The 25,405-nt window shown below is 36.7% G+C and overlaps 1 protein-coding gene across 4 annotated transcripts in view; it reads left to right on the top strand.

Moving 5' to 3' along the window:
- Nucleotides 1-3,028: 3,028 nt before the first annotated feature.
- LOC128025020 (1-phosphatidylinositol 4,5-bisphosphate phosphodiesterase epsilon-1) overlaps nucleotides 3,029-25,405 on the top strand; it is a 98,487-nt gene continuing 76,110 nt past the window's right edge. For 3 of the 4 annotated variants that reach the window (XM_052610977.1, XM_052610971.1, XM_052610969.1), the window contains exons 1-2: nucleotides 3,030-3,207; nucleotides 7,653-8,973. In XM_052610977.1, coding sequence (XP_052466937.1) covers nucleotides 7,858-8,973 — 1,116 coding nt within the window. In that variant the 5' untranslated portion in view covers nucleotides 3,030-3,207; nucleotides 7,653-7,857. Of the gene's footprint in view, nucleotides 3,208-7,652; nucleotides 8,974-25,405 lie in introns of all 4 variants that reach the window. The other variant, XM_052610970.1, reaches the window with a different exon arrangement.

Raw genomic sequence — 25,405 nt, 5'->3', positions numbered from 1 at the left:
TTTGGACAAAATGTTCAGAATTGAATTGTGCATGCATTTAAAATTTAAATTCATTTGAATTACATATCAATGATGCAGGATTAGAATGCAATACACGAAAGACATCAGCATTTAAATGAGAAAAAAAAGAGATATCTTCTTGCCAATGTTAAAAGCATATAGTGTCCCCACAAAATGTCGTTCATTGTAATGTATATTGTACATTTTAATTTTGTTATTTTCATAATCGTTATAGTATCTCATCTGTGCACTGAAAAAAAAGATTTATAAACAATTTTTACTCAGAAATTGCTTGTAAATTTCACAAATAATTTAAAAGAAATGACAAGGAACACATTGCATTAAAAGTGAAATTACAAAAATGTTAAATGTACTCATAATTTTTTTTATATATATTATTTTTTAGTTTTTTGAATTAAATTTGACATTTTCTGAAGCTTATTATAAGTACATTTGTGCTGTTATAGCTCAGTATATTAAGTACAGATTTAAATGTGATATTTTTATATAAAATATTTTTTCATAGCTGTATAGTTATTACTTTTTAAAATCTTAATCTGGAATTATTTGAGAGAATATAACATAATGTTTCAGAATATTTTGTCTAATTTTCTTTGGTCAAATTATTTATCTTTTGTTTGTATTTTGCCACCTCAAGCAAAAAGTAGTCTAAACTACCATTGAAAACATTGTCAAAACATTTGTGCAAAAGAACATAACTGATGTTACAGATATAAGCAAATGATTTCAATGTGAATAAACAAACAAGCTAATCGCTTAGATGTGATTGTATAAAAGTGCTTAGTCACTCTGAGTGAGGATCTTCAATACTGTTTCGTCAGCATGCATTAATTTTCAAGTCATCCATCGACGTTACTATCCAGTAGAGGGAGGCAGTGTAACACATAATCAGGACGGGACAAAAACAAGATTAGATCAACACCAATTTTAATTGTTGAGACTTCAGTTCATGAAAACATTCACTTCCCGGTGTTTGATGGAAAGACAAAACAAAAAGCCCACAGAGCGACAGATTATAAAGTTACTAGTTCCACCAGAATAGCAAACACTTTGGTTCAAACACGGGACAGCCTTATTTGAATATTTACAATTGCATGATGCATGGTTTAATAATCTTATTGTACAATAACCAAAAAACAATGATCAAAAACCTGAGCTAAAAACACAAAATCATGTCTGCAATGTTGTGCCACAAGCTTTAGTCGTGCAATCATTGCATGGAATAAAAAAACGGATCATAAAAGCACATAAACTGTCATAGTGAACTGCAACAAACAAAGGCTTTCTTGTGTGCTTTTGTAAATGAATTGCAACTGGAAAGCAACAGTTCCATGGGCTTCAGGATTACATGTGACAGACTGACTGGGAGTAGAAGAACTGCACATTCTTTTTAGATGGCATAAGAGTTCCCTCCTTGTGGACTGAGAATCGGAAAAATCATTGCTATTCTGCCAAGAATACAAACACATAGCTAGAGTGAATATATATTGGCATATTTATATATGATCTTGTGCCTAATAGACCATTTTATATTCTCTGGAGTCATTTTTATTTAGATCGAGTAATGAATGCTGGGAGGAACAGGATACAAACCCCTCTGTTTGGGCTGTTTAGGTGTGGATTACCACTGCATGCATAAACAAAGCGTAACAAACAATCAGAAAAAAGAATAAACTATCACAATACAAAAACTTGAACATGTGTTCACTACATGAAACATCTGGCACCACTTTGTGATCTTAGTTTCATCCAATAAAACAATTGTATAATTAATTTAGTTTGGCACAACAGGAAATCAAACAACGTTATCAATCCAGCCAAAGGAAGTAACCTTCAGATGTAGTCAAAACCAGATAATGCCCATGCAGCATTCCCACTAGTGGCATGGGACTTGACTAATTGTAGTCTACAGTGCTTTAAAGAATGTACACTTGTAAAAATTTATATATATATATATATATATATATATATATATATATATATATATATATATATATATATATATATATATATTCCAATTTGTAATGTCAAACAATTTGGTATTAACACAATATTGTGTCGCATATGGCTTAGTATTGACTAACTTACAAATTAGACAAAACATTGCCTGTTGCTTTGTCGGTTTTCTCTCCACCAATTAAAATAATTCCAGATGTCAAAGTAAAATTATCTTTGCATGTCTCTAGAACAATACACTATAGTGGAGTTATTGCAAGAAGTGTTTTAAATGAATACTCAATCATAAATACAGCCACTAGTCGCCACCTGCTGGTGTATTTTGTCTGTTTTTGCTACAACAATGAAAACAGTGAAGTCTAAACGGGATCAACCATTACGTCTCTAAACAAAATAGTAGCAGCATTACTGTATAAATCTGTGTTTTACATAGATCAGTTGAATGAATGATTCAGTGACTCATTCAGAAATACAGTCACTTGTCGCCACCTACTGGCATAACGTTGTAACCTGCAGAAAGAATCGATGAAAATTCCCTCTTCATATCAGAACTCTTGGAAAACTCTTCGGCTAATTGAATTTGAGGACGAAATTAAGTGCAGTAAAACTATTAATAATTTTATGTGATATCTAATACACTTGACTACCACATCATGTAATTTGTCAATTTTTTGCTACACCAATGAAAAGCTGAAACAGGATCACTGGTTGATCAATCATCAATGAAAACAGTTGAAACTAGTTGCCCATATCTGAACAAAATAGTAGTTTTAAAGTAGTTTAGTAGTAATTAGGGCATTGTGCCCCAAGTGCTGTAGAAATATTCATATTTTATTTTATCATATTAGTAGGCTACCATAGTGTGTTTTGCCCCAATAAAAATGGTCCCAAAACTCTAAGCAGGATGAATAAATACAGAAGTTATAAAAAATATAACATATTAGGTATTTATGAAGACATGCAAGCATGTGTCTGCTACAGTAAAGATGTGTGTCTGTCTCTTGACTGTGTTAAAGTCCTCACACATTCCTATGCAGTCAGTTCAGCTATTGTGCTCGAGAGCGGCTCCGCTGCTGCTGACTTGAATGACTAAGTTTCCCGCCTCTTCAAACTCAAACGCAACTTTGTTTCACTACGGTTGTTGCGGGGCTCTGCAAACCTAACCGTCATTTCATGAAACCATGATGAAGTTTCACGTGAGACGGGTTTTTCTGGTGTGACTCTGCAACGGTGAGTTGTTTCTCCTGTCCTTGGCACGTGTTATGTTCTGTTTGTAGTGATAAATCTTGTGTTTATGCGAATATACTACAGCTGTGCGTCAAAATGACGTTTGATGTAGCGTCTTCAGTTGATCAGTTGTGTTGTCTGTTTACTACAGTTGGAAAATAATGAAGTCTTTTTACTACTCCCACATATTCATTCACATCAGTTGTTTCATTTCGTGTAGCCTATATATATACTTTGTTATAATATTTACGTCAAGTGATACCATGGTACTAGCATGACAGAAGGTTTGGACATTACCAAAAACATTGTTGCTATAGAACTTGTATTTTTTTTTTTATTTTTTTTTTTTTTACAATAATATAATTTTTCCTAGTAACGTTAAATTATTCTCAGTCTGTCATCAGGCAGGTGTTAAATGTTTTACTGTGACAGAGCGGATGTTTCTATAAAAGACATGTGGTGATGTTTTTAAATCGTGTGTGACATCACGATGATCAAAATTGCATGCATATGAGGACATATCTTAGTAAAAGGTACTTTCTCCAAAAAGCACACTGAGACTTCTCTGTCCCCCCTTTCTGCCTCCACAGGCTCCCCTTAGTCTAGGTTGGTGAAATCAGTTTCTAATGGAAATGTTGTTCTAGTAAAGTCTCTGTGCTGTGACTGAGCTGACCAGCTCTGTAATCTGATCTTGCACCAGTGATCCTGGGGTTTGGGCTCTTTAGGCTCAAACTCATACAATCCATTTTCATTTACCAGCCTGGAAAATGTGAATAGATGGAAAACTTGTCTGATTCAGTTCACATGCCACATCAATTTTATTAAAACTCGATGGAGAAAGAGTTTGTGGCGAGTAGTACTTGGTTACTGTTCTGAGATCAGCTGGGAACTTTTGCTTTGCTGTAAACAAGCCTATCATAGACCTTTGATCAGTTATGCCAATACTCATACTCAGAATTTGGACACTTTTGTGTAAAATGGTGTCATTGTGAGTAAGCAGAACAGACTGTTTTCATGTGTTGTGAAACTGAATCTGGGTTGACACACCTGAGCTTTGTGTAGCTAAACAAGAATCTCTGTGTCAGAAAACATGACACCCCCACAAATTGTAACTGTAGATTTATGCTATATCAAATACTGATTTAGTGTCAAGAAGTGTTTGGACATACCTGCAGTGATCTTTTCTTTGATTTTTACAAATGCTCAGCTTGAATCGGTGTCTGTGTCTGTATCAGCTTGTATCTGTAGAATATAATATTTTGCCACTGCATGTTTGGAGCTCATATTTTCTTTTATCTTTTTTGCATGATATCTGATATATATTTCAATTGTGAGGCCTCAAGAAAAGTACAGTCAGACTGAGACTGTTATTTTAGCATTATTTACATTATTTACTATTATATTATTTTAATATTTTTTAAATAGCTTATATTTGTAATGTTTTGTGTTTTTGTAAAAGTTTTTGTAATTTTTTAATGTGCTTTTGCCCTTTTTAGTATTTATTTTCTATATTTATACTTGGCTTTCATTTATTTTTATTTACTTTATTTTTTACATATAATTTATTTTTTAGTAATTTTAGTACATTAACCTATATTTATTCCAGGTGTTTGCCAGTCAGCATTTATAATTTTCATTTCACAGTTTATGGGGCGGTTTCCCGGACAGAGATTAAGCCTAGTCCTAGACTAAAATGTCCCTTTAAACCAGATTAACAGAAATCTGGTTAATTTCCTAACCTCGAGCCACATGTTCTGGGTTTTATTGCCATGATAATTTGCGCTACATGGCTACCCTGCTCTGGAGCAGGTTTTATTCTGAGTTCGAGATCACAAACCCAAACTGGACCAGTCAGCCGTGATCTAAATGACATATATCTGATGCTATTATGCCACCACCCTGTATCTCTTGCTCCAAATGAAAGCAGTTTACAGTCAAATAATTTTAGAGACAAAATTGCCTGTCTTTTGCTCACTATGCATTGCAGGGCAGTACAAGGCGAGCATTTCTGTTTATAAAGCATATACATTTATTTATTTATTTTTTAGAAATTGACTGATTGTTTCACTAGATAAGACTCTTACTCCTCCTCTGGCATCATGTAGATCCATTTGAAGCTACACTGAAACTGTAATTTTGACCTTCAACCATTTGGTAGCTGTTGAACTCCACTATAAGGAGAATAATCCTGGAATGTTTTCATTGGGTTGTGTAAATTATCAGGACATTTTAATTTATAAGTGAACTAATTCTTTAATGCAATAGCATGATTTTTTTTTTCAAAGACATTAGTCATTATTTTTCTTCCTTATTTTCTCTGCAATCATTTACAAAGTCAGCAAATGTAAGATGCCTAATATTTTAGCGTATGAACAGATTTTAAAACATCAGGTGTCGCGTCATACACTTGCTGAGTTTGTTAAAGTTGTAGTGTATTCCAGCCTTAACTGCAGTAACACTGAGATCAACAACAGCTGACCTAGTTTAATTTATGATGGACTGTTATCATTTATGATTACCTTTATCTTAATTAAACCTGCATGTATGTTGTTTACCCACATATAAACTTTGTTTTATTAAGATGAACTGTTTCAAGACTGGATGAGGCTTTGCTCCAGTAGCCGCCTGTTGCATGAGAACAGAATCAAGCGAGCACAGATAATTAGTTTGTGCTGGCTTTAGAAAAGACGGAGAGAAGGAGGGGGTGCGGAGGTGGATTTGGGGAGGTGGGAATTCCCGTAATTTCCAAGCGTTACGATGGCCTCTTGCCTCAACAGACACTCATCCCCACCCTCCTCACTGGAGTCACGTTATGCAGCCTCTTTATGGCTACAGTTCATAGTTTAGATAAGTAAAAGGTGTCTTTGACAAGTTCAGGTTTTTAGGGCACAAATGCACATTACACCCACTGCAGGCAGGCTGACATAATCAGACAAGTCAGTCGCTGGCAAATGACCACAGGAAATGACCGTGACAGATTGGATACAATCTCACATAATGTAATATATACAAATAAAGGCTTGCAGTACTTCTAAGCTTTCACAGCTGTTGAAAGAACTGTAATTAGTTGTGTTTGCTAAGGCAAGCGATTATTGTTGCTCTTTAAACCCCTAATGTCAGATGCACTATTAGAACAGCCCTATATTATGCATTGACAATGGGACGTGAGCTCAGAAACTAGCAGTTCATACAGACTTGGGGGCTGGGTTTTTTAACCAGTATATAACCCTCCAGAACAGCAGGCACTAAACAATAAGCTAATAACTGGCCAGAATGAAAGTGAAATGAAAAACCTATATTTTGCCATTGCTTCATAGTCAGACTACCACACGAAGTCTTAAGGACAATTTGTTCTAAAGACAAAGGCGTGTCAGGTTTATTTGTCCTGTGATCTCATTCTACAGCACGAATGCTTATTTAATGTTTTTTAGTAATGTTGGAGAATGAATTCTGGGTTCAGATAAGGACAAAACTCAAGAGGCTTCACTGGTATTGTATACCTTATTCCAAATCATGCAAGAGTTTTGAGTGGAGAACAGAAGAATGGGAAATTATTCACAGATACAAATTCTCTTGACTGAAGCTCTGAAAAATCTGCCTTCAGATTTGAAAGTGTTTTGATGATGTCTGTGATTGGCAATTGCATGGCTCCTGAGTAAATAATGACAGAATTTTCCATTATAGTGAACTGTTCCCAAATTTTAAAATGTAGTTTGTTGACTCTTGTTGGCATTAATTGTTTTATTCAGACTGATAAATAGATTACAATTTTAGCAGTGTTGTAGTGTCTTTGACACTCTTCCCTTTCACCAAGTCCATGTCTGATTACAAGCACTCAAGTGCTGAGTTATGAAAGAAGATCTCCTCACTGTGTTAGCGCAGTGATTTATTGTTGACTGTGTGTGTGTGGGAACTGAGCCATGTTTGAAGACTCTGACTGGCTGAATTAACCCTGAATCAATGCAGCGAATGCCCCCCTTTAATCTCATTCATCCTGCCCCCTCCAAGCAAGGCTTTACATTCCAGAGACCTGTGGGTTTGTATGGGACTTGGGTGGTGGGGTTGGCAGCCTGTAGTATGATTTTGGACAGCTATGTAATATCCTGAGAGGGAGATATTAATGAGTGGATGTGAATTTTCATTTCATGCTGTCAAAATCTACATCCTGTCCTTGAAATATATCTTCAGCATTTTAAACAGTGTTTGTGGGTGAACTTATCCAGATATCACCTAGCAAGACACAAAACAGCTTGGCTCTGATAAGGATTGAGACATTTTCTAGCCTTGCCCAGGCCGTGTAAATCCAGTTTGTTACAGTATGTTTATATTCTTGCTCTAGCATTGACATATTTCTTCATTTTATTCAGGGAACATTTTCAGTTCATTTTCAATACTGTGTGGCAAGAGATGTTGTTTATTGAATTTGTTTTGCTTCCCCTTTCGTCTAGTGTTCTGAACCCCTGAGGTCTTGGGAGAAAAGGCGGAAAAACTGAGAAGACGCAGCCGTCACTTTCTGCAGCAGTCATCTTACAGCTTCCGCTTCAGACAGACCCGCTGAGATACTCTCTCATCCCAAGGCCATCTTCTCCAGGGGTCATTTGCCAGAACTTTGTCTTTGGTGTAAGGAGGATCCGACATCAGGTGCCAAGTGATATGAGGGTTTGTGTGGAGAGACAAGCGTATATTGGCCTCATGAGCTCAATGGCCTCCGAGAAGACATCCGCTGTGCTGGGAGTGAAGAGTCTCGGAAAGGAGACTTCGGCTAATAATGGTGACGCTCTCATATCCATGAACTACAGCTTGCCTGTGAGTGTATCCCCTCAGGCTCTGGTCCATTATTCATACGAGACTTTGGAGGTGGACTTATTGGGTGCAGAGGGCAGAATACTGAAGTCTTTGGATACTAGGTCTAAGAGTTTGGATTGCTTAGATGAGACCTACATGTCCAAAAACTGCAGCTGTGGGGCTGCAAGGCACGGGGAAGAAGGGTTGTACGTTTGCCAGATGTGTGGGTTTTGTGATCCAGTGGAAAGCAAAGAAGGCTGCCCGGAGAATATCTTTCCTCCTAGAAACTGGGGAATGGTCCCCCAGCTGAGGAAAGCAGAAGGGCTCTCTTCTGATGTTACTTGCCTTGCTGGAGAACAGCCAATGTTGAGTGGCTCGGATGGTGAACTGTGCCAGATGGAACTCGTAATCGGCCAAAACATGGAGATCCAGCCATTCTGTGGGTTGGATTTGAGGCGAAACAGTGTGCCAATATCCTCACCACAAGGGCCTAAATGCACCAATGGCTGCAGCACTGCCATGTATAACAAATTGCATGACAGAACAGACTTTGTATGCGCAGTGTGCCATAAAAATGTATTCTCTAGTTTTGAAAGGATTAACAGGAAAACCAAACCCATTTGTTCTCAGGGCAGATGCCTCAAGAGGTCCACACCCCTCAGGTTGTCTGTACCTGTCTGTAGTGACAGCGAGGGCACTGTGTCTGACAGCGAGTTTGTGCCAAACAAGAAAGAGCGTTCTACTGTCCTTGTCAGGAGGTACCTCAAGAACAATCAGAAAATCAGAAAGACAGTGTGCACCGGCACCAGAGCTATAGTGAGGACTCTACCCACCGGCTGCATCTCTGACAGAGTCTGGGAGTCTGTTTGTGGGAGAACGTGCCACCTTGGTGTTAAGGCGAAAGGATACAGCAGAGTGCTTCAGGCCATCCAGCTGCAGGTTTCCAGGGCCCTTCTCACATACCCAGGGGTCAGGTTTGCAGAGGTAAGGTCAATTTCTTTTCTCACTAAAGCTCTACATAGTATGAATGCTTCCTTTATGAACTGGTGGTTGTTCAGGTGTTACGTTAATGCCCCGATATACTCAAAATGAAGTTCTTTTTCATTCTCCTTTTAGAGGTAAATGGAGTTTAAATACGCGAGTAGAGGTATACTGTTATTAAACATCCCCGATGCCACCCACACCGCTGAGGGCAACGTTTATATGAATATGAAAATATGTGCTGTGAGATTTGCTCTAAAAAGCATATGTTCATAGCAACATGGGTATGTCTGCATGAGCTCTGCAAATTAGCACTCTCGTGAAGTCACGTCACGTGTATTTACATGGCACTTTATTCAATATATTCCTATGGAGCAGTATTAAATATGAAAAACAGTGCCAGTGTCTCAGTTCATCAAAAGCAAAACTTAATTTGGTACTATAAAGTGCTTCTCCACTGCGTTCTTGTTTTAACTTGTGGACATCTCAGTTTTAAACTGAACTGAGATGATGACATCACTGAATTCAATGATGAACTGCCTTCAACTGTCATTTTGCATTATTGACACACTAACGCAATCTTTATTGTTTAAAGTGCTATATAAATTAAGGTGACTTGACTTGACATCTCATCTCCAAAGACAGACAAAATAAATCCAGAGAAGAGTTCAATGTGAAAGTCAGCAGCACACACCTTCTATGATGCAGTCGTCACAGACCAATGGTAATACATAGGTATTTTCAGTAAGAAAAAAACGTTTCTGGAGAATTTGCTTTTTTTTAAATAAATGAACAAATTATTACAATTGAACCCTACATTCTAAGCTTGATTCTTGGGTGCATAATTAGTGGATCTTGCTATTTCAGTTGCTTGTATGTATAGTTCTGCAATCTTTCTGCATTTTCAAAACTCATAACTTTTAAACCATTTGTGATAAAGTCATGAATGATACCTCAAATCATGTGGCTTGTTGAGGAGAGTTATGATATTATTTACTAGGTGATCAGGCTTGTGTTTTTTTTCCTGGTTGTCTAAACCGGCTGAAAGGTACCCTAGACTCAAGAAGGGACAGTTCTTCTAAAGTGTTAAGGGTTGTTTGCTAGGTGCATATAGTCGTGACCGTATCTGTGCACTTCTATCAGGGATCTGATATGTCTCGCGAGAACGTGACCATATCCTCACCCAGACCTTTCAAATATATTTCCATGACACTGGCCCTTTCACCAGTGGTGGTGTAAGATATTTTATATTCACATCAGACAAGACGCATAAGTGGGAAAATTATGCAGTGTAGTCTTTATCTAGTCATAAAAACAGAATTCAGTTTAACGGGGAATTACATGGAATTTGTCAGACTTTGAATTAATCAATCAAAAGTAGGTCATTACACTTAAATAAAATCACGATATGTACGTTATCTGTTAATATAAAGGCCACAAAAGTCAATTTAAAATATGAATCCTGCATGTTCTGCATGTCTCTGTTAATGAATGGCACAGATGCTCGGTTACATTTACTACATGTATACTGAAGTGTGATTTCAGCAGCTGCCGTTTTACCAAATGAGGACTTGAACACATGTCCTATACTACTAAAATGAATTTATTAAGATTAATCACACAACATTTCTTCCATGTTTTAATTTTAATAGTAAATACCCTTTGTTTGCCAAAAAAAGTTTTCTTAATTTTCAATAATTAAAAGATACATTAAATTAATGTTTTATGCCTTCATTTGATAACCAGAGAAATTTAAATACACAATATAGAATTTCCGAGGGAATAATAATAATAATAATGCTACTTTAAGAACAAATGTAATTAATAAATTAAGTTGTTTATACATTCAAATAATTAGACATGCTTAAACACAGAACTTGGTAACAATAAAAAATATAAATAATATAATGAGAAAAAATAAAACATTTCATAGGGTCCTAAACAACATTTTTGTTAAACCTTTCATAAATTTTAATTGATAAAATGTAATTTAACTATTAAAAAGGAGTTGAATTTTTTTTTCTGACTTCACTTTCACTTTAAAGGGATATTTGTGTAGTTTATTTTTATTTATACTATTTATAATTGTTGTGCAATTAATTGCCTGTCAGTTTAGTTTGTGAAAAAAACCTTCTGCAGTGTTTACATATTGTTTATTACTGCATAAAATTCATTAAAATAGATGTTTAATTTCATAAAGTAAAAGTTGATTTCAAGGTCCACCTACATTTTTTTTACATTTTGTGTTTTTCAGTTTATATATATATATATATATATATATATATGTATATATATATGTATGTATATATATATATATATATATATATATATATATATATATATATATATATATATATGTGTATATAATTCATCAATGAGGATTTCTTAAAAAAAAAAAAAAAAAAAAAAAACCTTCTCTTTCTCTTGAACCCAGTCTCGTCTCGTGGGATAAGCGTCTCGTCACACCCCTAATATCTATGCAACCATCTAGCAAACAACTTGAACACTCAGACAATTCCATAGTAGAAATTACCCAGAACACCAATTATGTGATATTGGTGGTTTTAGGGTTTTGCTGTAATTCTTTCAAAAAACATTACAGCTGCCATTAAAACACCTTCAAAACTGTATTACAAACCCTTTCATTGTTTAATAAATTAGCTACATCTGTCATTTCCTATATGAGCCTATTAGAATTACTGAACAACCATTTTAAAAGTAGTTATTTTTCACTATTATTTACAACAGGATCTGCATTTTAAACTAGACCATGAAATATTTCAACAACATGTCATTTCTTTTTTGTATTAATAGATGGTTTTATCCACAGTAACTTACAAATGAGAAATAGCGATTTATTGTACAGGGTTAATAATATTAGCAGTGCTACAATACCAAAAATTGTAAGAGTAAACCAAAGCAGTTTAGCAGTTTTTAGTCATTTGGTTATTGTGGTAATGGTTTAAGTCTGTTTTACAGATTGACACTGGCCAGCACTTAATTGTGCCCATAAATTGATGAAGTATGGGCAAAGTAGAAAGATATCTTTCTTTTTAATTAAATTCCTTATCCTGGAGCTCACAAAACTCAAGCTGGTGCAAGATACAGATATGACGCATCCATCTTGAGGTTTTTTTGACTGATTAAGTGATTTAGTGGGCGACTGCTGTCTGTTTCAGCAGAACTTCAGATCTGTTATGTAGCATACTATGTCTGAGCTTAGGCATACATTTTACTAGTAGAGTTGTAAAAAGCACTGCTTGTTGTGTTAAGGGTTGTTCCAGTGCTGTCTGGTTTCTCAGTGAGACAGTGGAACCCTCTGTTTCAGAGCGTACAGTGGTTCTCGCTACACTGGATGAAGACTTTATTGCCTCTTTGAGGCACTAAACCTCTGCCTCCTTTTTATTCATCCCTTATAGGTAAAAAATTAGTTCACTGTGTCTAAGCATGTACAAATAAGTGTGCTGAAGCCATTGCTACTCCATAAACCATTTTGTATTCACATTAAGTTTGGTGTTCCACTGATTTGTTATTGGGGTTCTGTTCTGGTCTCAATGGTAAAATGGATTTGAACTGATGCATTTTGGAGAGCGGCCAAGTATTGTCTCATATATGGAAATAGGAAAGGGTTAAAACGAGGTTAAAGTGGATAGAGAAAAACAGCCCGTATCCCTTTTAGTGGTTCCATTATATTACATCAGGATTCTCTGGAGAACTGAAGTCTAATATATGAGAGCTTATGCTGGTGGTGACATGAAGCATGTACTGTGGTTTCATTCAGCCATAATTTAAGGATTGCTTTATTACTCCACTCTTTTCATAACACTTTAGTCTTTAGTGTTAGTGAGGTTACTTTATTGTCCAAATTTGAATAGAAATTTACATTTTTAAAGTTCTTTGGAACCTTCTCTGGAAGTTATTTGACGGAAGTAATTTTTTTTATATGACCTAAAAAGTATTATATATTGTGTGTGTGTGCATGTGTGCGTGTCCGTGTAATATATATATATATATATATATATATATATATATATATGTATATGTATGTATGTATGTATGTATGCATGTATGTGTGTGTATTATATAGTGTATACATAAATACATACATACATACCCCCCCATTTTTGGGGGGATGAAATGAGTGTGTCAGTTTTTAATTTCTTTAGTTTGTAATGATGATTTATCTGTGGATTTTCCCTTTAAATGACTTCCACAAAGAATGTCGGGAAATATACTTTTGTTGTACAAGCCTGTCGCCTCAAACAGGTTAAAGGAGCAGTCTTTATAGCTCTTCTTTATCAGCAGTACACAAAATGCATAGAAATAAAATGTACCGCCACAATGAGCATGTGATTATGACCACTTACCAAACTAAGAAAGGCAGGACTCAAAGTTTTGAAAAACATGTAACTCTTGAGTCTGCTGGGGTCAACTGGTGAGTGTGTGAATCAGAAAGTTTCCCATGGCATATTTGCCTTTCCATCTGGACTTTAAATGAAATGACAGACTGCTCATTCTGATTAAGCTGAGCTTGTTCTTTTAATGTGTTCTTAAGCTTTTACTGGTGTTTGTGCATGGACTCAGATGTTGACACTCAGAGCAAAGAGCTACCCACTCAGGAGTGTTTTTAAGGCAGCTCTTTATATGGCATTCAAGAGGCATCTGCTAATCGTCTCCATTTGTGATTCTAGCAGCAGTAGGGAGGAAGTGCAGAGTTGAAACTCTGACCTCCCCCGGCCTTGACCCCTGGGTTTGTTGTCTCAGTGGACACCACAGAGGATTCAAAGGAGCTTATGAGATTGCAAGTAGGGGACTGTAACCACAGTGTTGTCTGTGGTTTATACAGCAGCCAAGAGATTATACATGGCTTATGCTCCAATTTCAGATGAATGTTTAAATGGAACTTAATAGGGATTGGAATGACCTTTGAATAATGACATATTTTCACCTTGCATGAACTATTAATTAAATATTGTATTTGGTTTGGTGTGAAAAGAGAGAATATGATGAAAATGTAATTTACTACAGCCATCTTTGGTATAAAAGGAAATGGCAGTTGCCTGCCCTGCCACAGGAAGATCAATACAGCCTCGTGATTGGCTGATTATCACCTGATAGAGAACAGCAGGGTCAGAGATCTCCAAACAGGTAATGACTAATGACCACTCTGATAAAAGATCTGTCAGTGACCCAAAAAGACTAAAGAGGAAAAAAAAAACATGCTAAAAGTTTCCTTAGATTTTCAGTTCAGTTTTTAAAGAGCATAAAGCTGTTTGATCCGTTAATAACGGAGAAATGTGAATGTTTCTCTCTAGATCTCGCAGCGATGTTATTACTTCTGTGGCAAATTCAAATTCTTTCTTTACTGGATCTCTTATTAGCGCTGTGTAGTAACAGCGTCGCATGATCACGATCGGCTTGCGCTGCACTGGTCCAAACTGATAAACGGTCCGTCAACCACACAATAACGAGCAGTTTCGTTCCGCTTGCATTATGTTTGCCATTTGATGTTGGGCACTGTTGTGGTTGCGTCGGCGTCTCTTACATTATGAGCGCGCTTGCCACGCGTTGTGCCTACATTTGAAATAACGAAGTTGTAATTGAAATTGGCATTGTTAGCATATGATTTTTTACAAATTGTGAAAAAATATTTTTATATAAAATTATTAGTAGAACATTTTATGCATCTTTATTCACCTCAAAGCATATGCGCTCCCGCCCCCCTTTTTTATTGAATGCTAGACATCAAGTTGTTGTTATTTTCATCTGAAAGAAGAACTTTTTTTCAGTAAGCTAGGCCCTATGTGTTCAGTAAGCTTGTTTCAGTAAGCTATGTGTTTTCAAGGCTTCAAGGTTTTATTGAATGCTATCTCTATACAAGTGCAAAGTAATGCATTCTTAGGGGCCGTTCACATATCGCGCCTAAAACGCGTGGAAAACGCTAGGCGCGCTGCTTTTTCCTTCTTTCCAAAGCGCTCGGGCAGAAGCGCATGCTGAGGCGCATGCTTTTGCTAAGCAACCATGACGTGCTCCCTCCATGAACACACAGAAATTTCAAAATGGGAAATCCATATACAGCTATGAACAGCTGTTCCTTCATCTTGGCTGAGTTTTCAACGTTGTTACAGAAAAGGATGAAGCTGATTGGTTAGTTCTTGTCACATGACCCGCGGTGCGCTTGCGGCATTCTGAAAAGTTGAGATGTTTTTAACTCGATGCGGTGCGGATGCGACCGCGTTGCTTGCATGTCGCGCGCCTACATTGGAAATAAAGAACTTGCGTGTGCAAAAGAATCGATATGTGAACGGCCCCTTAGTCAGTCTTTTATTTTGTAATTTGAAGAGCAATAAACATATATTGCAATGTTAAGGAATTCATGTTTTTTTCATTCAGATATTTAAATCAACATGTATAAATTGTTAGTAGTCAATTAATGGGGAGATAATCGAAATCGAATCGGTCTGAAAAAATTAATCGTTAGATTAACCGATGCATCGAAAAAATAATCGCTAGATTAATAGTTTCAAAAAATCATAGTTTATCCCAGCCCTAATTCAAACCCAAAACGTGGATAAACTCAACTGAGAGTTTGCACGCCGAGTTGAGTATTTATATTTCAGCCAACTTTTACCCAACTACATTTCCTAATTAAAATGTATACTTTTACTCAGATACATTTCCCTGAAGCATATTTGTTCATTACTACAAAAAGTCAGAAATCAGAAGAACACTAACTACAGGAAAGCTGATTTGACGAATCAGTGTTCTGGTGTCTGCAAGTTAGACTCCTAAAAACACCTTTGCTCATGTGCAAACAAGTGTGCGCACAAACGCGAATGATTCATTTCCCAATTCCACTCTAGTCGAGTCAGGAGTGTGCGATACAGCATCATCTGCGATTAATATGGTAAGTGTAGTTTTAATGATCTGACATCAAGTTTATCACCAAATCTCACAGAGTGCACACACATTATTTATTAGTCTATTAAAAATCAAATCGGTTGACTCTCAATGACTCACTCATTAACAGTCACTTGTTGCCACCTTCTGGCGGTTTTAATTTCACATTTCAAATATTTTGTTCATGTTTAAAATTTTTGAAATATCAGTATTCAACATTTTATGTTAAAAACAAAACATTATTTATCCATCTGTAACTGCAGGTTAAATGCATCCATGTCCCCTCTGAGATACATAAAACTGTAAATACACCTAAATGCTTTTTCAGATGCAGATTCCAGAAATGTTTTCTTATGGTGGAATGAAAGACACTTAGTACAGATGAAGTGCTTCGTATTCTTATCCCAAAATACTAAATGGATAAAGAGAGTTAAAACTGAACAAAATCTTGCTACTCAAGCTGTGTATGAACATTTTTTTATATATATATTTATTTGCATCTTTTCCATTTAGCATTTACTTGTTGTTTTACTTTCAATACTTAAGTACGTTTAGAATTAAAAAATTAGAATTAAATACTTTTTGTACTTTATTACAATAAATATCAAGTACTTTAAAACTTTTACTCAAGTAACATTTTCTGGTAAGAAGTCTGTACTTTTACTGGAGTATGACTTTCAGGTACTTTATACACCACTGGTTTGGTCTCTTCTTGCTCTTGAATTGACAAATGCATACAAAATTGTCACAATATCTGTCTTTGCAAGTATCCTTGAAAAAAATGGTTGGTTATGTCTTAAGTGAAAGTAATCAGTTGGGAAAGAAATGGAATGTGTATCATTATATTTTGTATGTATAATCTCTTAAAATGACCGCACCTAATATATATTTACTATCTGCTGTCAGTGTCCTTAATGTTAATACAATAAATTAAATAGGAGAAAATCACTCTCTGCTCTTTACTGAATTTCTTAGTAGTTTTAACAAGAATTAATCTCTATTTAATTTATTCAGTGAAGATTTAAGCAATGATTTTTACATTTGAACCTGGACACCTACAAACTTGAAAAAAAACTTAAACATTGTTTAATTAGTATATTTGTTTATTTGTGCAATTTAGACAATTTCAAACAGGGCCCAGTAGTACATTCTTCACTGGAGCCCTGGAAAGCCCAACTACGGCCCTGTAAACCGATCGGTCTGCTTCTAGTTGAGCACACAGCTGCTGCTGCTGCCACCTTATGACAATAGATTTACACTTCAAATTAGGTAGTCTGTCATCAATGACAGTAGCTCATTGGAAAATGCCCTTTATTTTGTTTGCACTAATAAATGCTGCTTTCTGCCAGCTGCAATCACTCATAAAACATTGTTCCATGTTTTTTTTTTTATATATCGTCATAACGCTATCGCAAATATTCTTGAAATATCTTTATATAATTTTAAGGCTATATCGGCCACCCATACTGTTGATAATTTTTTACCAGTTCGTTTTTAATTGTCTGAAAGAACAATAAAATCAAACTTTCCAGTGCTGCTTGGCTTTGAGATCACAATTGATGAGAGCACATTTCCTTATTGCCTCACTCAGCTTAATTAGCTGTAAAGATGCGTTTGCATTACGATGTCACAAAAGAAAAAAAAACAGCATTTGGCCACGTTACACCACTACTCACTGGAAAAAAAAGAAATAGCATATTGCTGGAAAAATTACTCTATTAAAGCAATGGAGCTTCCATCATGTAGTAAGCATCGCTACATTTCCCCCAGATTTCGATAAACCCATAAGAAAGACATTGATATGGTTAACAACCACTGAAATGAAAAAACAATACACTTCAACTCATTCCTCTCATTCTTGTAAAGCAAATCAGCCCCATAATTATTTCCCTCATGGACCGAGACCACCTAGAGTGTCTCGCCATCAACAGCCCAAACCACATCATATCCTGACTGAGACCTTGGAGAGACTGGCAGGTACAGATAAGACCTGTCTGACTCTCACTAACACACTGTGTCAGTGAGCAGAGCACCCATCTACATGCCAAACAAAACACAGGACGAGGCTGGGGGAAGGGACACGGGGACCATGATACTGCACACAAAGTATGCCTTGTGTTTCTAAGAACTCAGGATGCACAATAGCCGCTTTTCCACTGTTGGGCCAGTGCGAGCCAGTGCTTTAAACAGGCCAGGCAGGGCTAATAGCCGTGGATCTGCAGCACAGAGGCCAAAATAACTCTGCATTTCCACCATTGTGCCAGAAGCTCCGCTGTGCTTCTCTAAAACCCACCCTTTTTTTCAACATTTTCTTTCAAGGCCCTGAAAAGTTTTTGAAAATAAACATACATTGATGCAGGTTTATTTAAATTTATTATTTCTTTTCTGTAAAAAATCCATAATATTCCCTCTGGTCTGCTAATGTGTTATTTCGCCAACAATTCGTGGCCTATGCATAGAAGCTTGCTTGATTTACATTAGTTAGGCACATTTATGCATTACGTTAAATGTTTCGTGCGTGAGGTACTTTGTGTTGTATTTTACCATGATATTAGAGTAATCACATTTTTCTCTTTTTCCCCAGACATGTCCTGTTTTTGGACTTAAAAAATGGGTCTGGCCGGGATTTCTGAATCGCCCAAAATGTTGAGAATACGCTTTTGCTCTCTACAGTCACCATTGCGTTTTTGTATTCGAGCGCTGCAAGGGATTGTTGTCTTAATCCCGCTCCCGCTGAATTTCTGACCATTATTGCCCGCTTGTGTCCAATCCTGCCCACTCCCTGCAAACATTCTAATATTGCATAAATCTCACCTGTCATAGAGCTGCTATCAATATGCAGATTATTTAAATCTCTTTTGAATCAGCCATCTCTCTCTCCTCAACCCCTGATCAGTTAAATCTGACTCCTGTAGCTTGTGTTGAATGCAGGGTTGCCAAGTCCGCATTAATTTTTTTTCTCCTATGGCTACTTTTAAACTGTTAATGGTTTGATTTTCCCCGTGGGTTAAAGGTTTGAAATGTTGCTTAATTACATTTGACTAAAATGCTTGGATTTAAATATTTTGCATGTTAAGTTTTGTGAAGGAGGGCAACCGATAGGAAGCTTTTTAGCTGTGTTTATGATCAATATGCATAACAGTTACTTTAAAATATCTATTTTAGGTATGGAAATTACATTTTCAGTTTTGATATTTTGGATTTGGTCATTGCACTACTTTGGGCACTACTTTAACCACCAACCAACCACATCGCAACATCCCCCACCCTCACAGTCCTCTTTTTGGAAAACTAAAATATTGTCACCCTACATGGCGTTCATGCATGCACAGAACTACTAGGATGGTAAACTCTAAAAACTGAAAAGCATATTCTTGTATCTTAAAACTTCTGGTTATATGAGCCTAAGCTCTTTTCAATAAAATCCATGCAAAAGTTCATATCAGATCATTTTAGAATACAGTATAGGATGTACCGAATATTCTTCAGTTTTATGCAAAACAGAAATACAAGGAGTAGAATATCAGATCTCTGTCATATTGCCAAAAATTAATACAAAAAATATTTTTTGCAAAGTTGTGTTTGACACATGAACACTGTAACAATGTATCTTACAAGATAACACAATGGAACCTCGCTCTCACTTGAAATATGTCCCCACATTAAAGGCCGTGTTGCAAGGTTAATTTTTTAATGAATGTGTTTAATTTGCTTGTTGGTAATAAACATTTAAACTGTTATCCATTGTATTTTATGTTGTTGGGTATCACAAAACGGAATATAATACGAAAAAAGTAGGTACTATCTTACAGCGGTCTCCTTTCCCCCACAATGCATTGCATCACGTCACGTTGGGGAGAGAATTTACCAAAGCCACCTTGAGAGCATTGAGAGTGACTAGAGACTAGATTATAGATAAATAAATATAGATAAATAGATATAGATATATATATATATAGATATAGATAGATAGATAGACTAGATACAGTATATAGATAGATAGACAGACAGATAGATAGAGAGATAGCGACCCAAACGCACTCACTTCCCTACAGCACAAGCTTTTCAGCGCAGTTTCCATGGGACAGCACCCACACAAGCACCTGTCAAACACAGCGACACACACGCGGCTACGTTTGCAACAACATTTTCACCAGAGGACGAGATAAATAATGTGTGTGTGTGTGTGTCGTTATTGTGCACTGCTGCTCGTAAACTAGCTCCAGCGGTCATTGCTGCGATGCTAAATGATAGCAACTCACCAGGACACTTCACCAACTCTCCACTCATTCTCCTCGGACCATGCATAGGCTTTGATGGACATCAGTTCTTGGCAATTGCTCATTTGCCCTCTCACGGCTGGCTCGATCGAAATTACACAGCTGCGGATCATCATACATGTTTGCTCTCGCCACCTCTTCCTCATCCCAGTCAGTCGCTATAGTTCTGATGCTGCGTTCCAGGCAGGTTTTTGAGCTCGTAATCACTATTTCATACCACTACTAATGACTTTGTACCGTTCCAGGCAAGTTACGCCAAACTTTATGAGCGCAAGGAATTGTAACTAGATTATTTATTTTATTGCAATGTTGCATTGACCTAAAATCGTTTTTTCAACGTGTACTACTTGCATAAACACTGCATCCGCAGGCAGTATTATTCGTATGGGCTGTCACCGTTGTTTCGCGTGCTGTGTGACCTCGGAACTCGGAGTGCATCGATCTAGTATGAGACACGAGTTCACAGGTGGGAAGTCACAGGTTTGATTGCCGTTCCAGCGCACTTTCACTGGTTTAAGGTTGGAAAAACACGGGTTACGGGTTGCCTGGAACGCTGCATCATACTAGACTGAGGCTACCTTTCCTCGACTTCTCCCCAACATGACGTCATCACCGAGTTGCGTAAAAAAAACGTTTATACCAAAAACTTAAAAAATAGGTCTTTAAGCCCATTTTTGAGACATTTTAAAAATGATATACATATCTTGAGTGATTTATGTACCCATTAATCGAAAGTGGTGTTTAACCTGCAACATGGCCTTAAAGTCCTTGAATTTGAGGGTATTGGACCTGGAAAGTCCTTGAAAGGTCCATGAATTTGAAGTTAACCTAGGTGTGGGAACCCTGTATGACAGATAAAACATGTTAATGAATACATGATTGTCAGAGAGAATAAACTGTCTTCTGATTTCTTTATTTGGTAACGTTAATGACTAGCGTACATTGTGTATTTCAACACTTAAAAATATTTCTGCCTTGTGTGGTGATTATAATCCACATCGAATCAAGTTATTTTAAACACTCGCTGCTGACTGAAAGTGAGTTTTGGGCTCAACTTCTTTAAAAAATTATGCTTGTGTTATAGCTGTTAGTGTTATAAAATGATCCGCGCCGCTGATGCCCTCCAGACATGGAGAAACTTTGCAATTGTTCAGAACCCTCTCCTCTAGCCCCAGCTGGTCCGCTTTGGCCCAAGTTTTTGGCCCTGAGGAAGCACCGACGAGGCACGATCAATACCACGATCGCTTTTGGCCCGACAGTGGAAATGCAGCGAATCAGCCATTTATAAAAAACCATCATAAAACCAAGGGTGCGTTAAATAGAGATCGACTGATATTGGATTTTGCCGATACCGGTAGCATGTTTGGACCACACTGGCCTATACCGATTAATTAACTGATAGTTTTTAAAATGGATACAAAAAAAAAACAGTACTGAACCATACTAGTAGTAGTAGTAGTAGTAGTTTAATTATTCTGTTCTGATTTATGGCCAGTCAACCGGTGCATCCCTACTTTTAATTACTTAATTTACCATTAATTTACCATCCTCAGCCTAACCACAGGCTGTACTCTTTACCACAATGGTAACATTACAAAACCAACATAACGGAAACATTTGTAAATTCTAATATAACACAACATTTAAGTACTAACTTCCCTCTTTGTTAAAGGGGGGGTGAAATGCTCGTTTTCACTCAATATCCTGTTAATCTTGAGTAACTATAGAGTAGTACTGCATCCTTCATAACTCCAAAAAGTCTTTAGTTTTGTTATATTCATAAGAGAAAGATAGTCTGTACCGATTTTTCCCGGAAAAACACGAGTGGCTGGAGGCGTGACGTGTGGGCGGAGCTAAAGAATCACGAGCGCCAGTAGGCTTTTGTGTTGAGCGCGTCTGGAAGCTGTGACACCGTGAGGACAAAGCCAACCAAAACAAACCATGAATAACTGTCAGATTCAGCGTATATTTATGATCCAGAATCATATCCAGAGGCTGAAATTTAACAAGAGCAGCATCAGCAAGCAGTCTCTATGTGGTATGTAACGTACTGAAACTGTATATATTTGCTTAGCGGTTTTGGAAAATGACTAAGTTCCACTTTGTCATCTTTTTTTTTTTAAGCTGTACATGTGGAAAGTGCAGTTTGATGACAACATCGCATGTTGTTTACTTGATGTGCTTACGCGCCGATAGCTAAGTTAATAACACAGAGATATTTGAAGCAGTTTTACTCACCGCCTGCGGTTCCAACACACGATCGTGACCCTTTTTCGTTGGGACTGCATTATCCTTAAGAAATAAACGATGTGCAAATCCGGCATCAAACTGGACCTTGTTTGTAAAACAAGCATCTTCGAAATGCAGGGGAACAAACAAAAACACTTGCACAACTCCGTTGATGCTCTGTAAAAATAAACTCCATCCACTGGTCCCTTAATGCTGTTTCTCTTTTGGTAATCTGTGCAGGGTTGTCTTGCCCTGGCAACCAAAAACACACTCCTTTTGTGACATTTCGCGACGCTCTCGCTCTGATCAGTGAAGTCTGTTGTGCTCTCAGTGCTCTGCTATACGGGAGCGTGCGCTCTTCCGGCAGAAGTGCCTCAGGACCCATATAAGGAAATTCAGCTCCATCTAACGTCACACAGAGCCATACTCGAAAAAAACTTTCCTAAACTTGTGACAAACCGGTAGTAGTATTTTTGGAACAGAAATACTCCTTCAAACGTACAACTTAATTTTTGAAACTTTGTCCATGTTTAGCATGGGAATCCAACTCTTTAACAGTGTAAAAAACTGTAAATAACACTTCATTGCTACATTTATTTTCCTTGTTTTCTGATGCAAAGCATGCTGGTAACTAGAAAACACAATCATTTTAAGTTAACCTTACTACAACAAAATTTTGAGTTTACAGAACCTATTTAAATTAAGTCCATTAAGTCCACTATCGGGGGGGATTTTTGCTGATAACCGATTGTTCCAGCGATCAACTATCGGTGCCTATAAATCGGTCGACCTCTAGCATTAAATCTCAACTCTGAATCCTAAAATGAGAAATTAGACACTATACTGTCTTGTGGACTTCACGCACAGCAACCATAGCAAAGCCGCAAGTTCAGATCAGGTGCACTGTTTGATACGGGTCAATATTTACTCAAAATTCTTAAAACCTTGTCTAATCGCTCATTTGTAGAACTGTTATCAGGCAATAATGGATTATCTGTCAGGCAGATGTTTTGATGTATTGCTATTTTGGACCTTGAACTGTGTTTTAGCGAAGAAGCCGGGAGTTCAAAGTGGTTATGTTTTTAACAGTCTGAATTTCTTAAATCAAATAACTTTTGTGATAAATCTAGTCTATTGAAACAGAAATGGACAGAACAGTCATCAGGGAAGCAGGTGCTCTTGAGAAGAGCTCTCAGGAATACTCTTTGGTGGACTGTGGTCAAACTCAATGTTTGATTAGCTCTAGTGGAAGAGGAAGGGATTCTGGGCATTACATACTGTACAGTACACCTCGACATGGACTGAATTATACTATGCGTGATACAAATGTGTAGCTGAAAAGCTGCAGAAGTTGACATAACTTAATTACTTAATGTTTCTGATATCTCATTGAATCTATTCCATTATTAATATAACATTACATCCTTTTTGTTAGCAGATAGTGGCCCTTTTGAAATACTGTGTGTGTGTGTGTGTGTATGTATGTATGTATGTATGTATATATATATATATACACACACACACACACACACACACACACAAAGACACACACACACACACATACCTAACTTTTAGGTCAAAATGCAAGGCAGCATATTTAGTGAAATCTTTATAGTGGCCTGGCTGTTATATCGGTAAGCCAGCAACAAAAAGGAGATGATGGCAGATAAAATTAAAATGACATCCAGTTTTGCTTCTCCATAATTCGTGCTATAGTTATTAAATCAGGTCATTTGGATTTCAATGAAATACCTGAAGGCAAGCGAGTCACTCATCTTATGACACAGCTAGTTCACTCTAAACTACAAGTAAACAAGTTTCTCTATTGATGGTGTTCAGACTGAACAACTCTAATCTTGATTGATTCAGGTTGTCCGATCTTTCCCTCCTAAGTGTCTTGTCTTAACCTGTTATTTGTAATGTCCTCAGGGGTTTGCTGGCAGTTGAGGGTGTAACTCTGGGAAGGTGAGGTTTGCTGTTGTCTCTGTGATTCAGAGCTGCCAGAAATATACATGGCAGGCTGCTTTCACTCAAATAGGACCAACAGCCCTGATTTTAGGCTGCTAAAACACAGACTGTTGCTCCACTGAAAGATAGTAGTTTGTCTTTTCAAGCTTCCGTCATGCTTTGTGCTGTCCAATCTGTTTTTCATGTGTATTTACTCAGAGGCAGATGAATGTGTCAAACACTGTCAAATGATAGTACCAATACATTATTGAAGAACCAATTTATTGTGTGTAATAGTTGAAACCTAGGATTCATGAAATCCTCAGGCAGGGTGGGAAAATAGATGGAAATCAAGTTTAACATGTTGTTGTCATGTTCTCTGGAGGGTAAGCGATCCCAGCGGTGAACTCTCTGTGTGTCATGAAAAACAAACACCCAGAAAGGCTAAAGGTGCATGCTTTCCACAGCAGGGAGAGTACATTCCCTTTCAGCAGACCTGAGTGTATGTGAGGAGTTTTCATCTCATTCTGTCTCTGGAATGTGAAAGAGTATGTATATTGCCACAGTGATAAAATATTGTATAAAATAATGTAATATTTTCCATTTAAGATTAGGAGAATTTCTGCCATTTATAAAAACAAAGTCATCAGATCTGTTCAGTGAAAAAAGTATAATGTAATGAAATATAATTTAAATGAATTTGAAAATAGAATTATGTATATTATATAATATCTATTTTCATTAATTTGATTTAAACTAAAAACATTTTTTATGTAAAATTTAAATTCGTAATATATCCAGTGTAATGTAGTAAACATTTTTGGGTATTGAGAATCTAAACTCCAAGATGAAAAGATGAGTGATAATTGACATGAAAACAATGGTTTATGCAATGTATTATTATTATTTTATTTTTTTTGCGTAAATCTGAGCACTGATTTAGGACCAGGAATTGTTTTGTTTGTATGTAAATTGAGTTTATCTTTGTGTTCATTACTGACTTAATTCATTACTGTCAACTTCTGACCTTAGCACATTCATCAGACTGAATCTTTCAGTTGTGGTTGTTGATTTCCGCC

Source organism: Carassius gibelio, chromosome A12 (genome assembly GCF_023724105.1).
Source record: "Carassius gibelio isolate Cgi1373 ecotype wild population from Czech Republic chromosome A12, carGib1.2-hapl.c, whole genome shotgun sequence".
NCBI classification, from domain to species: Eukaryota; Metazoa; Chordata; class Actinopteri; order Cypriniformes; family Cyprinidae; genus Carassius; species Carassius gibelio.
Note: the sequence above shows the minus strand (reverse complement) of the source record. Positions and strands in the feature narration are given on the sequence as shown.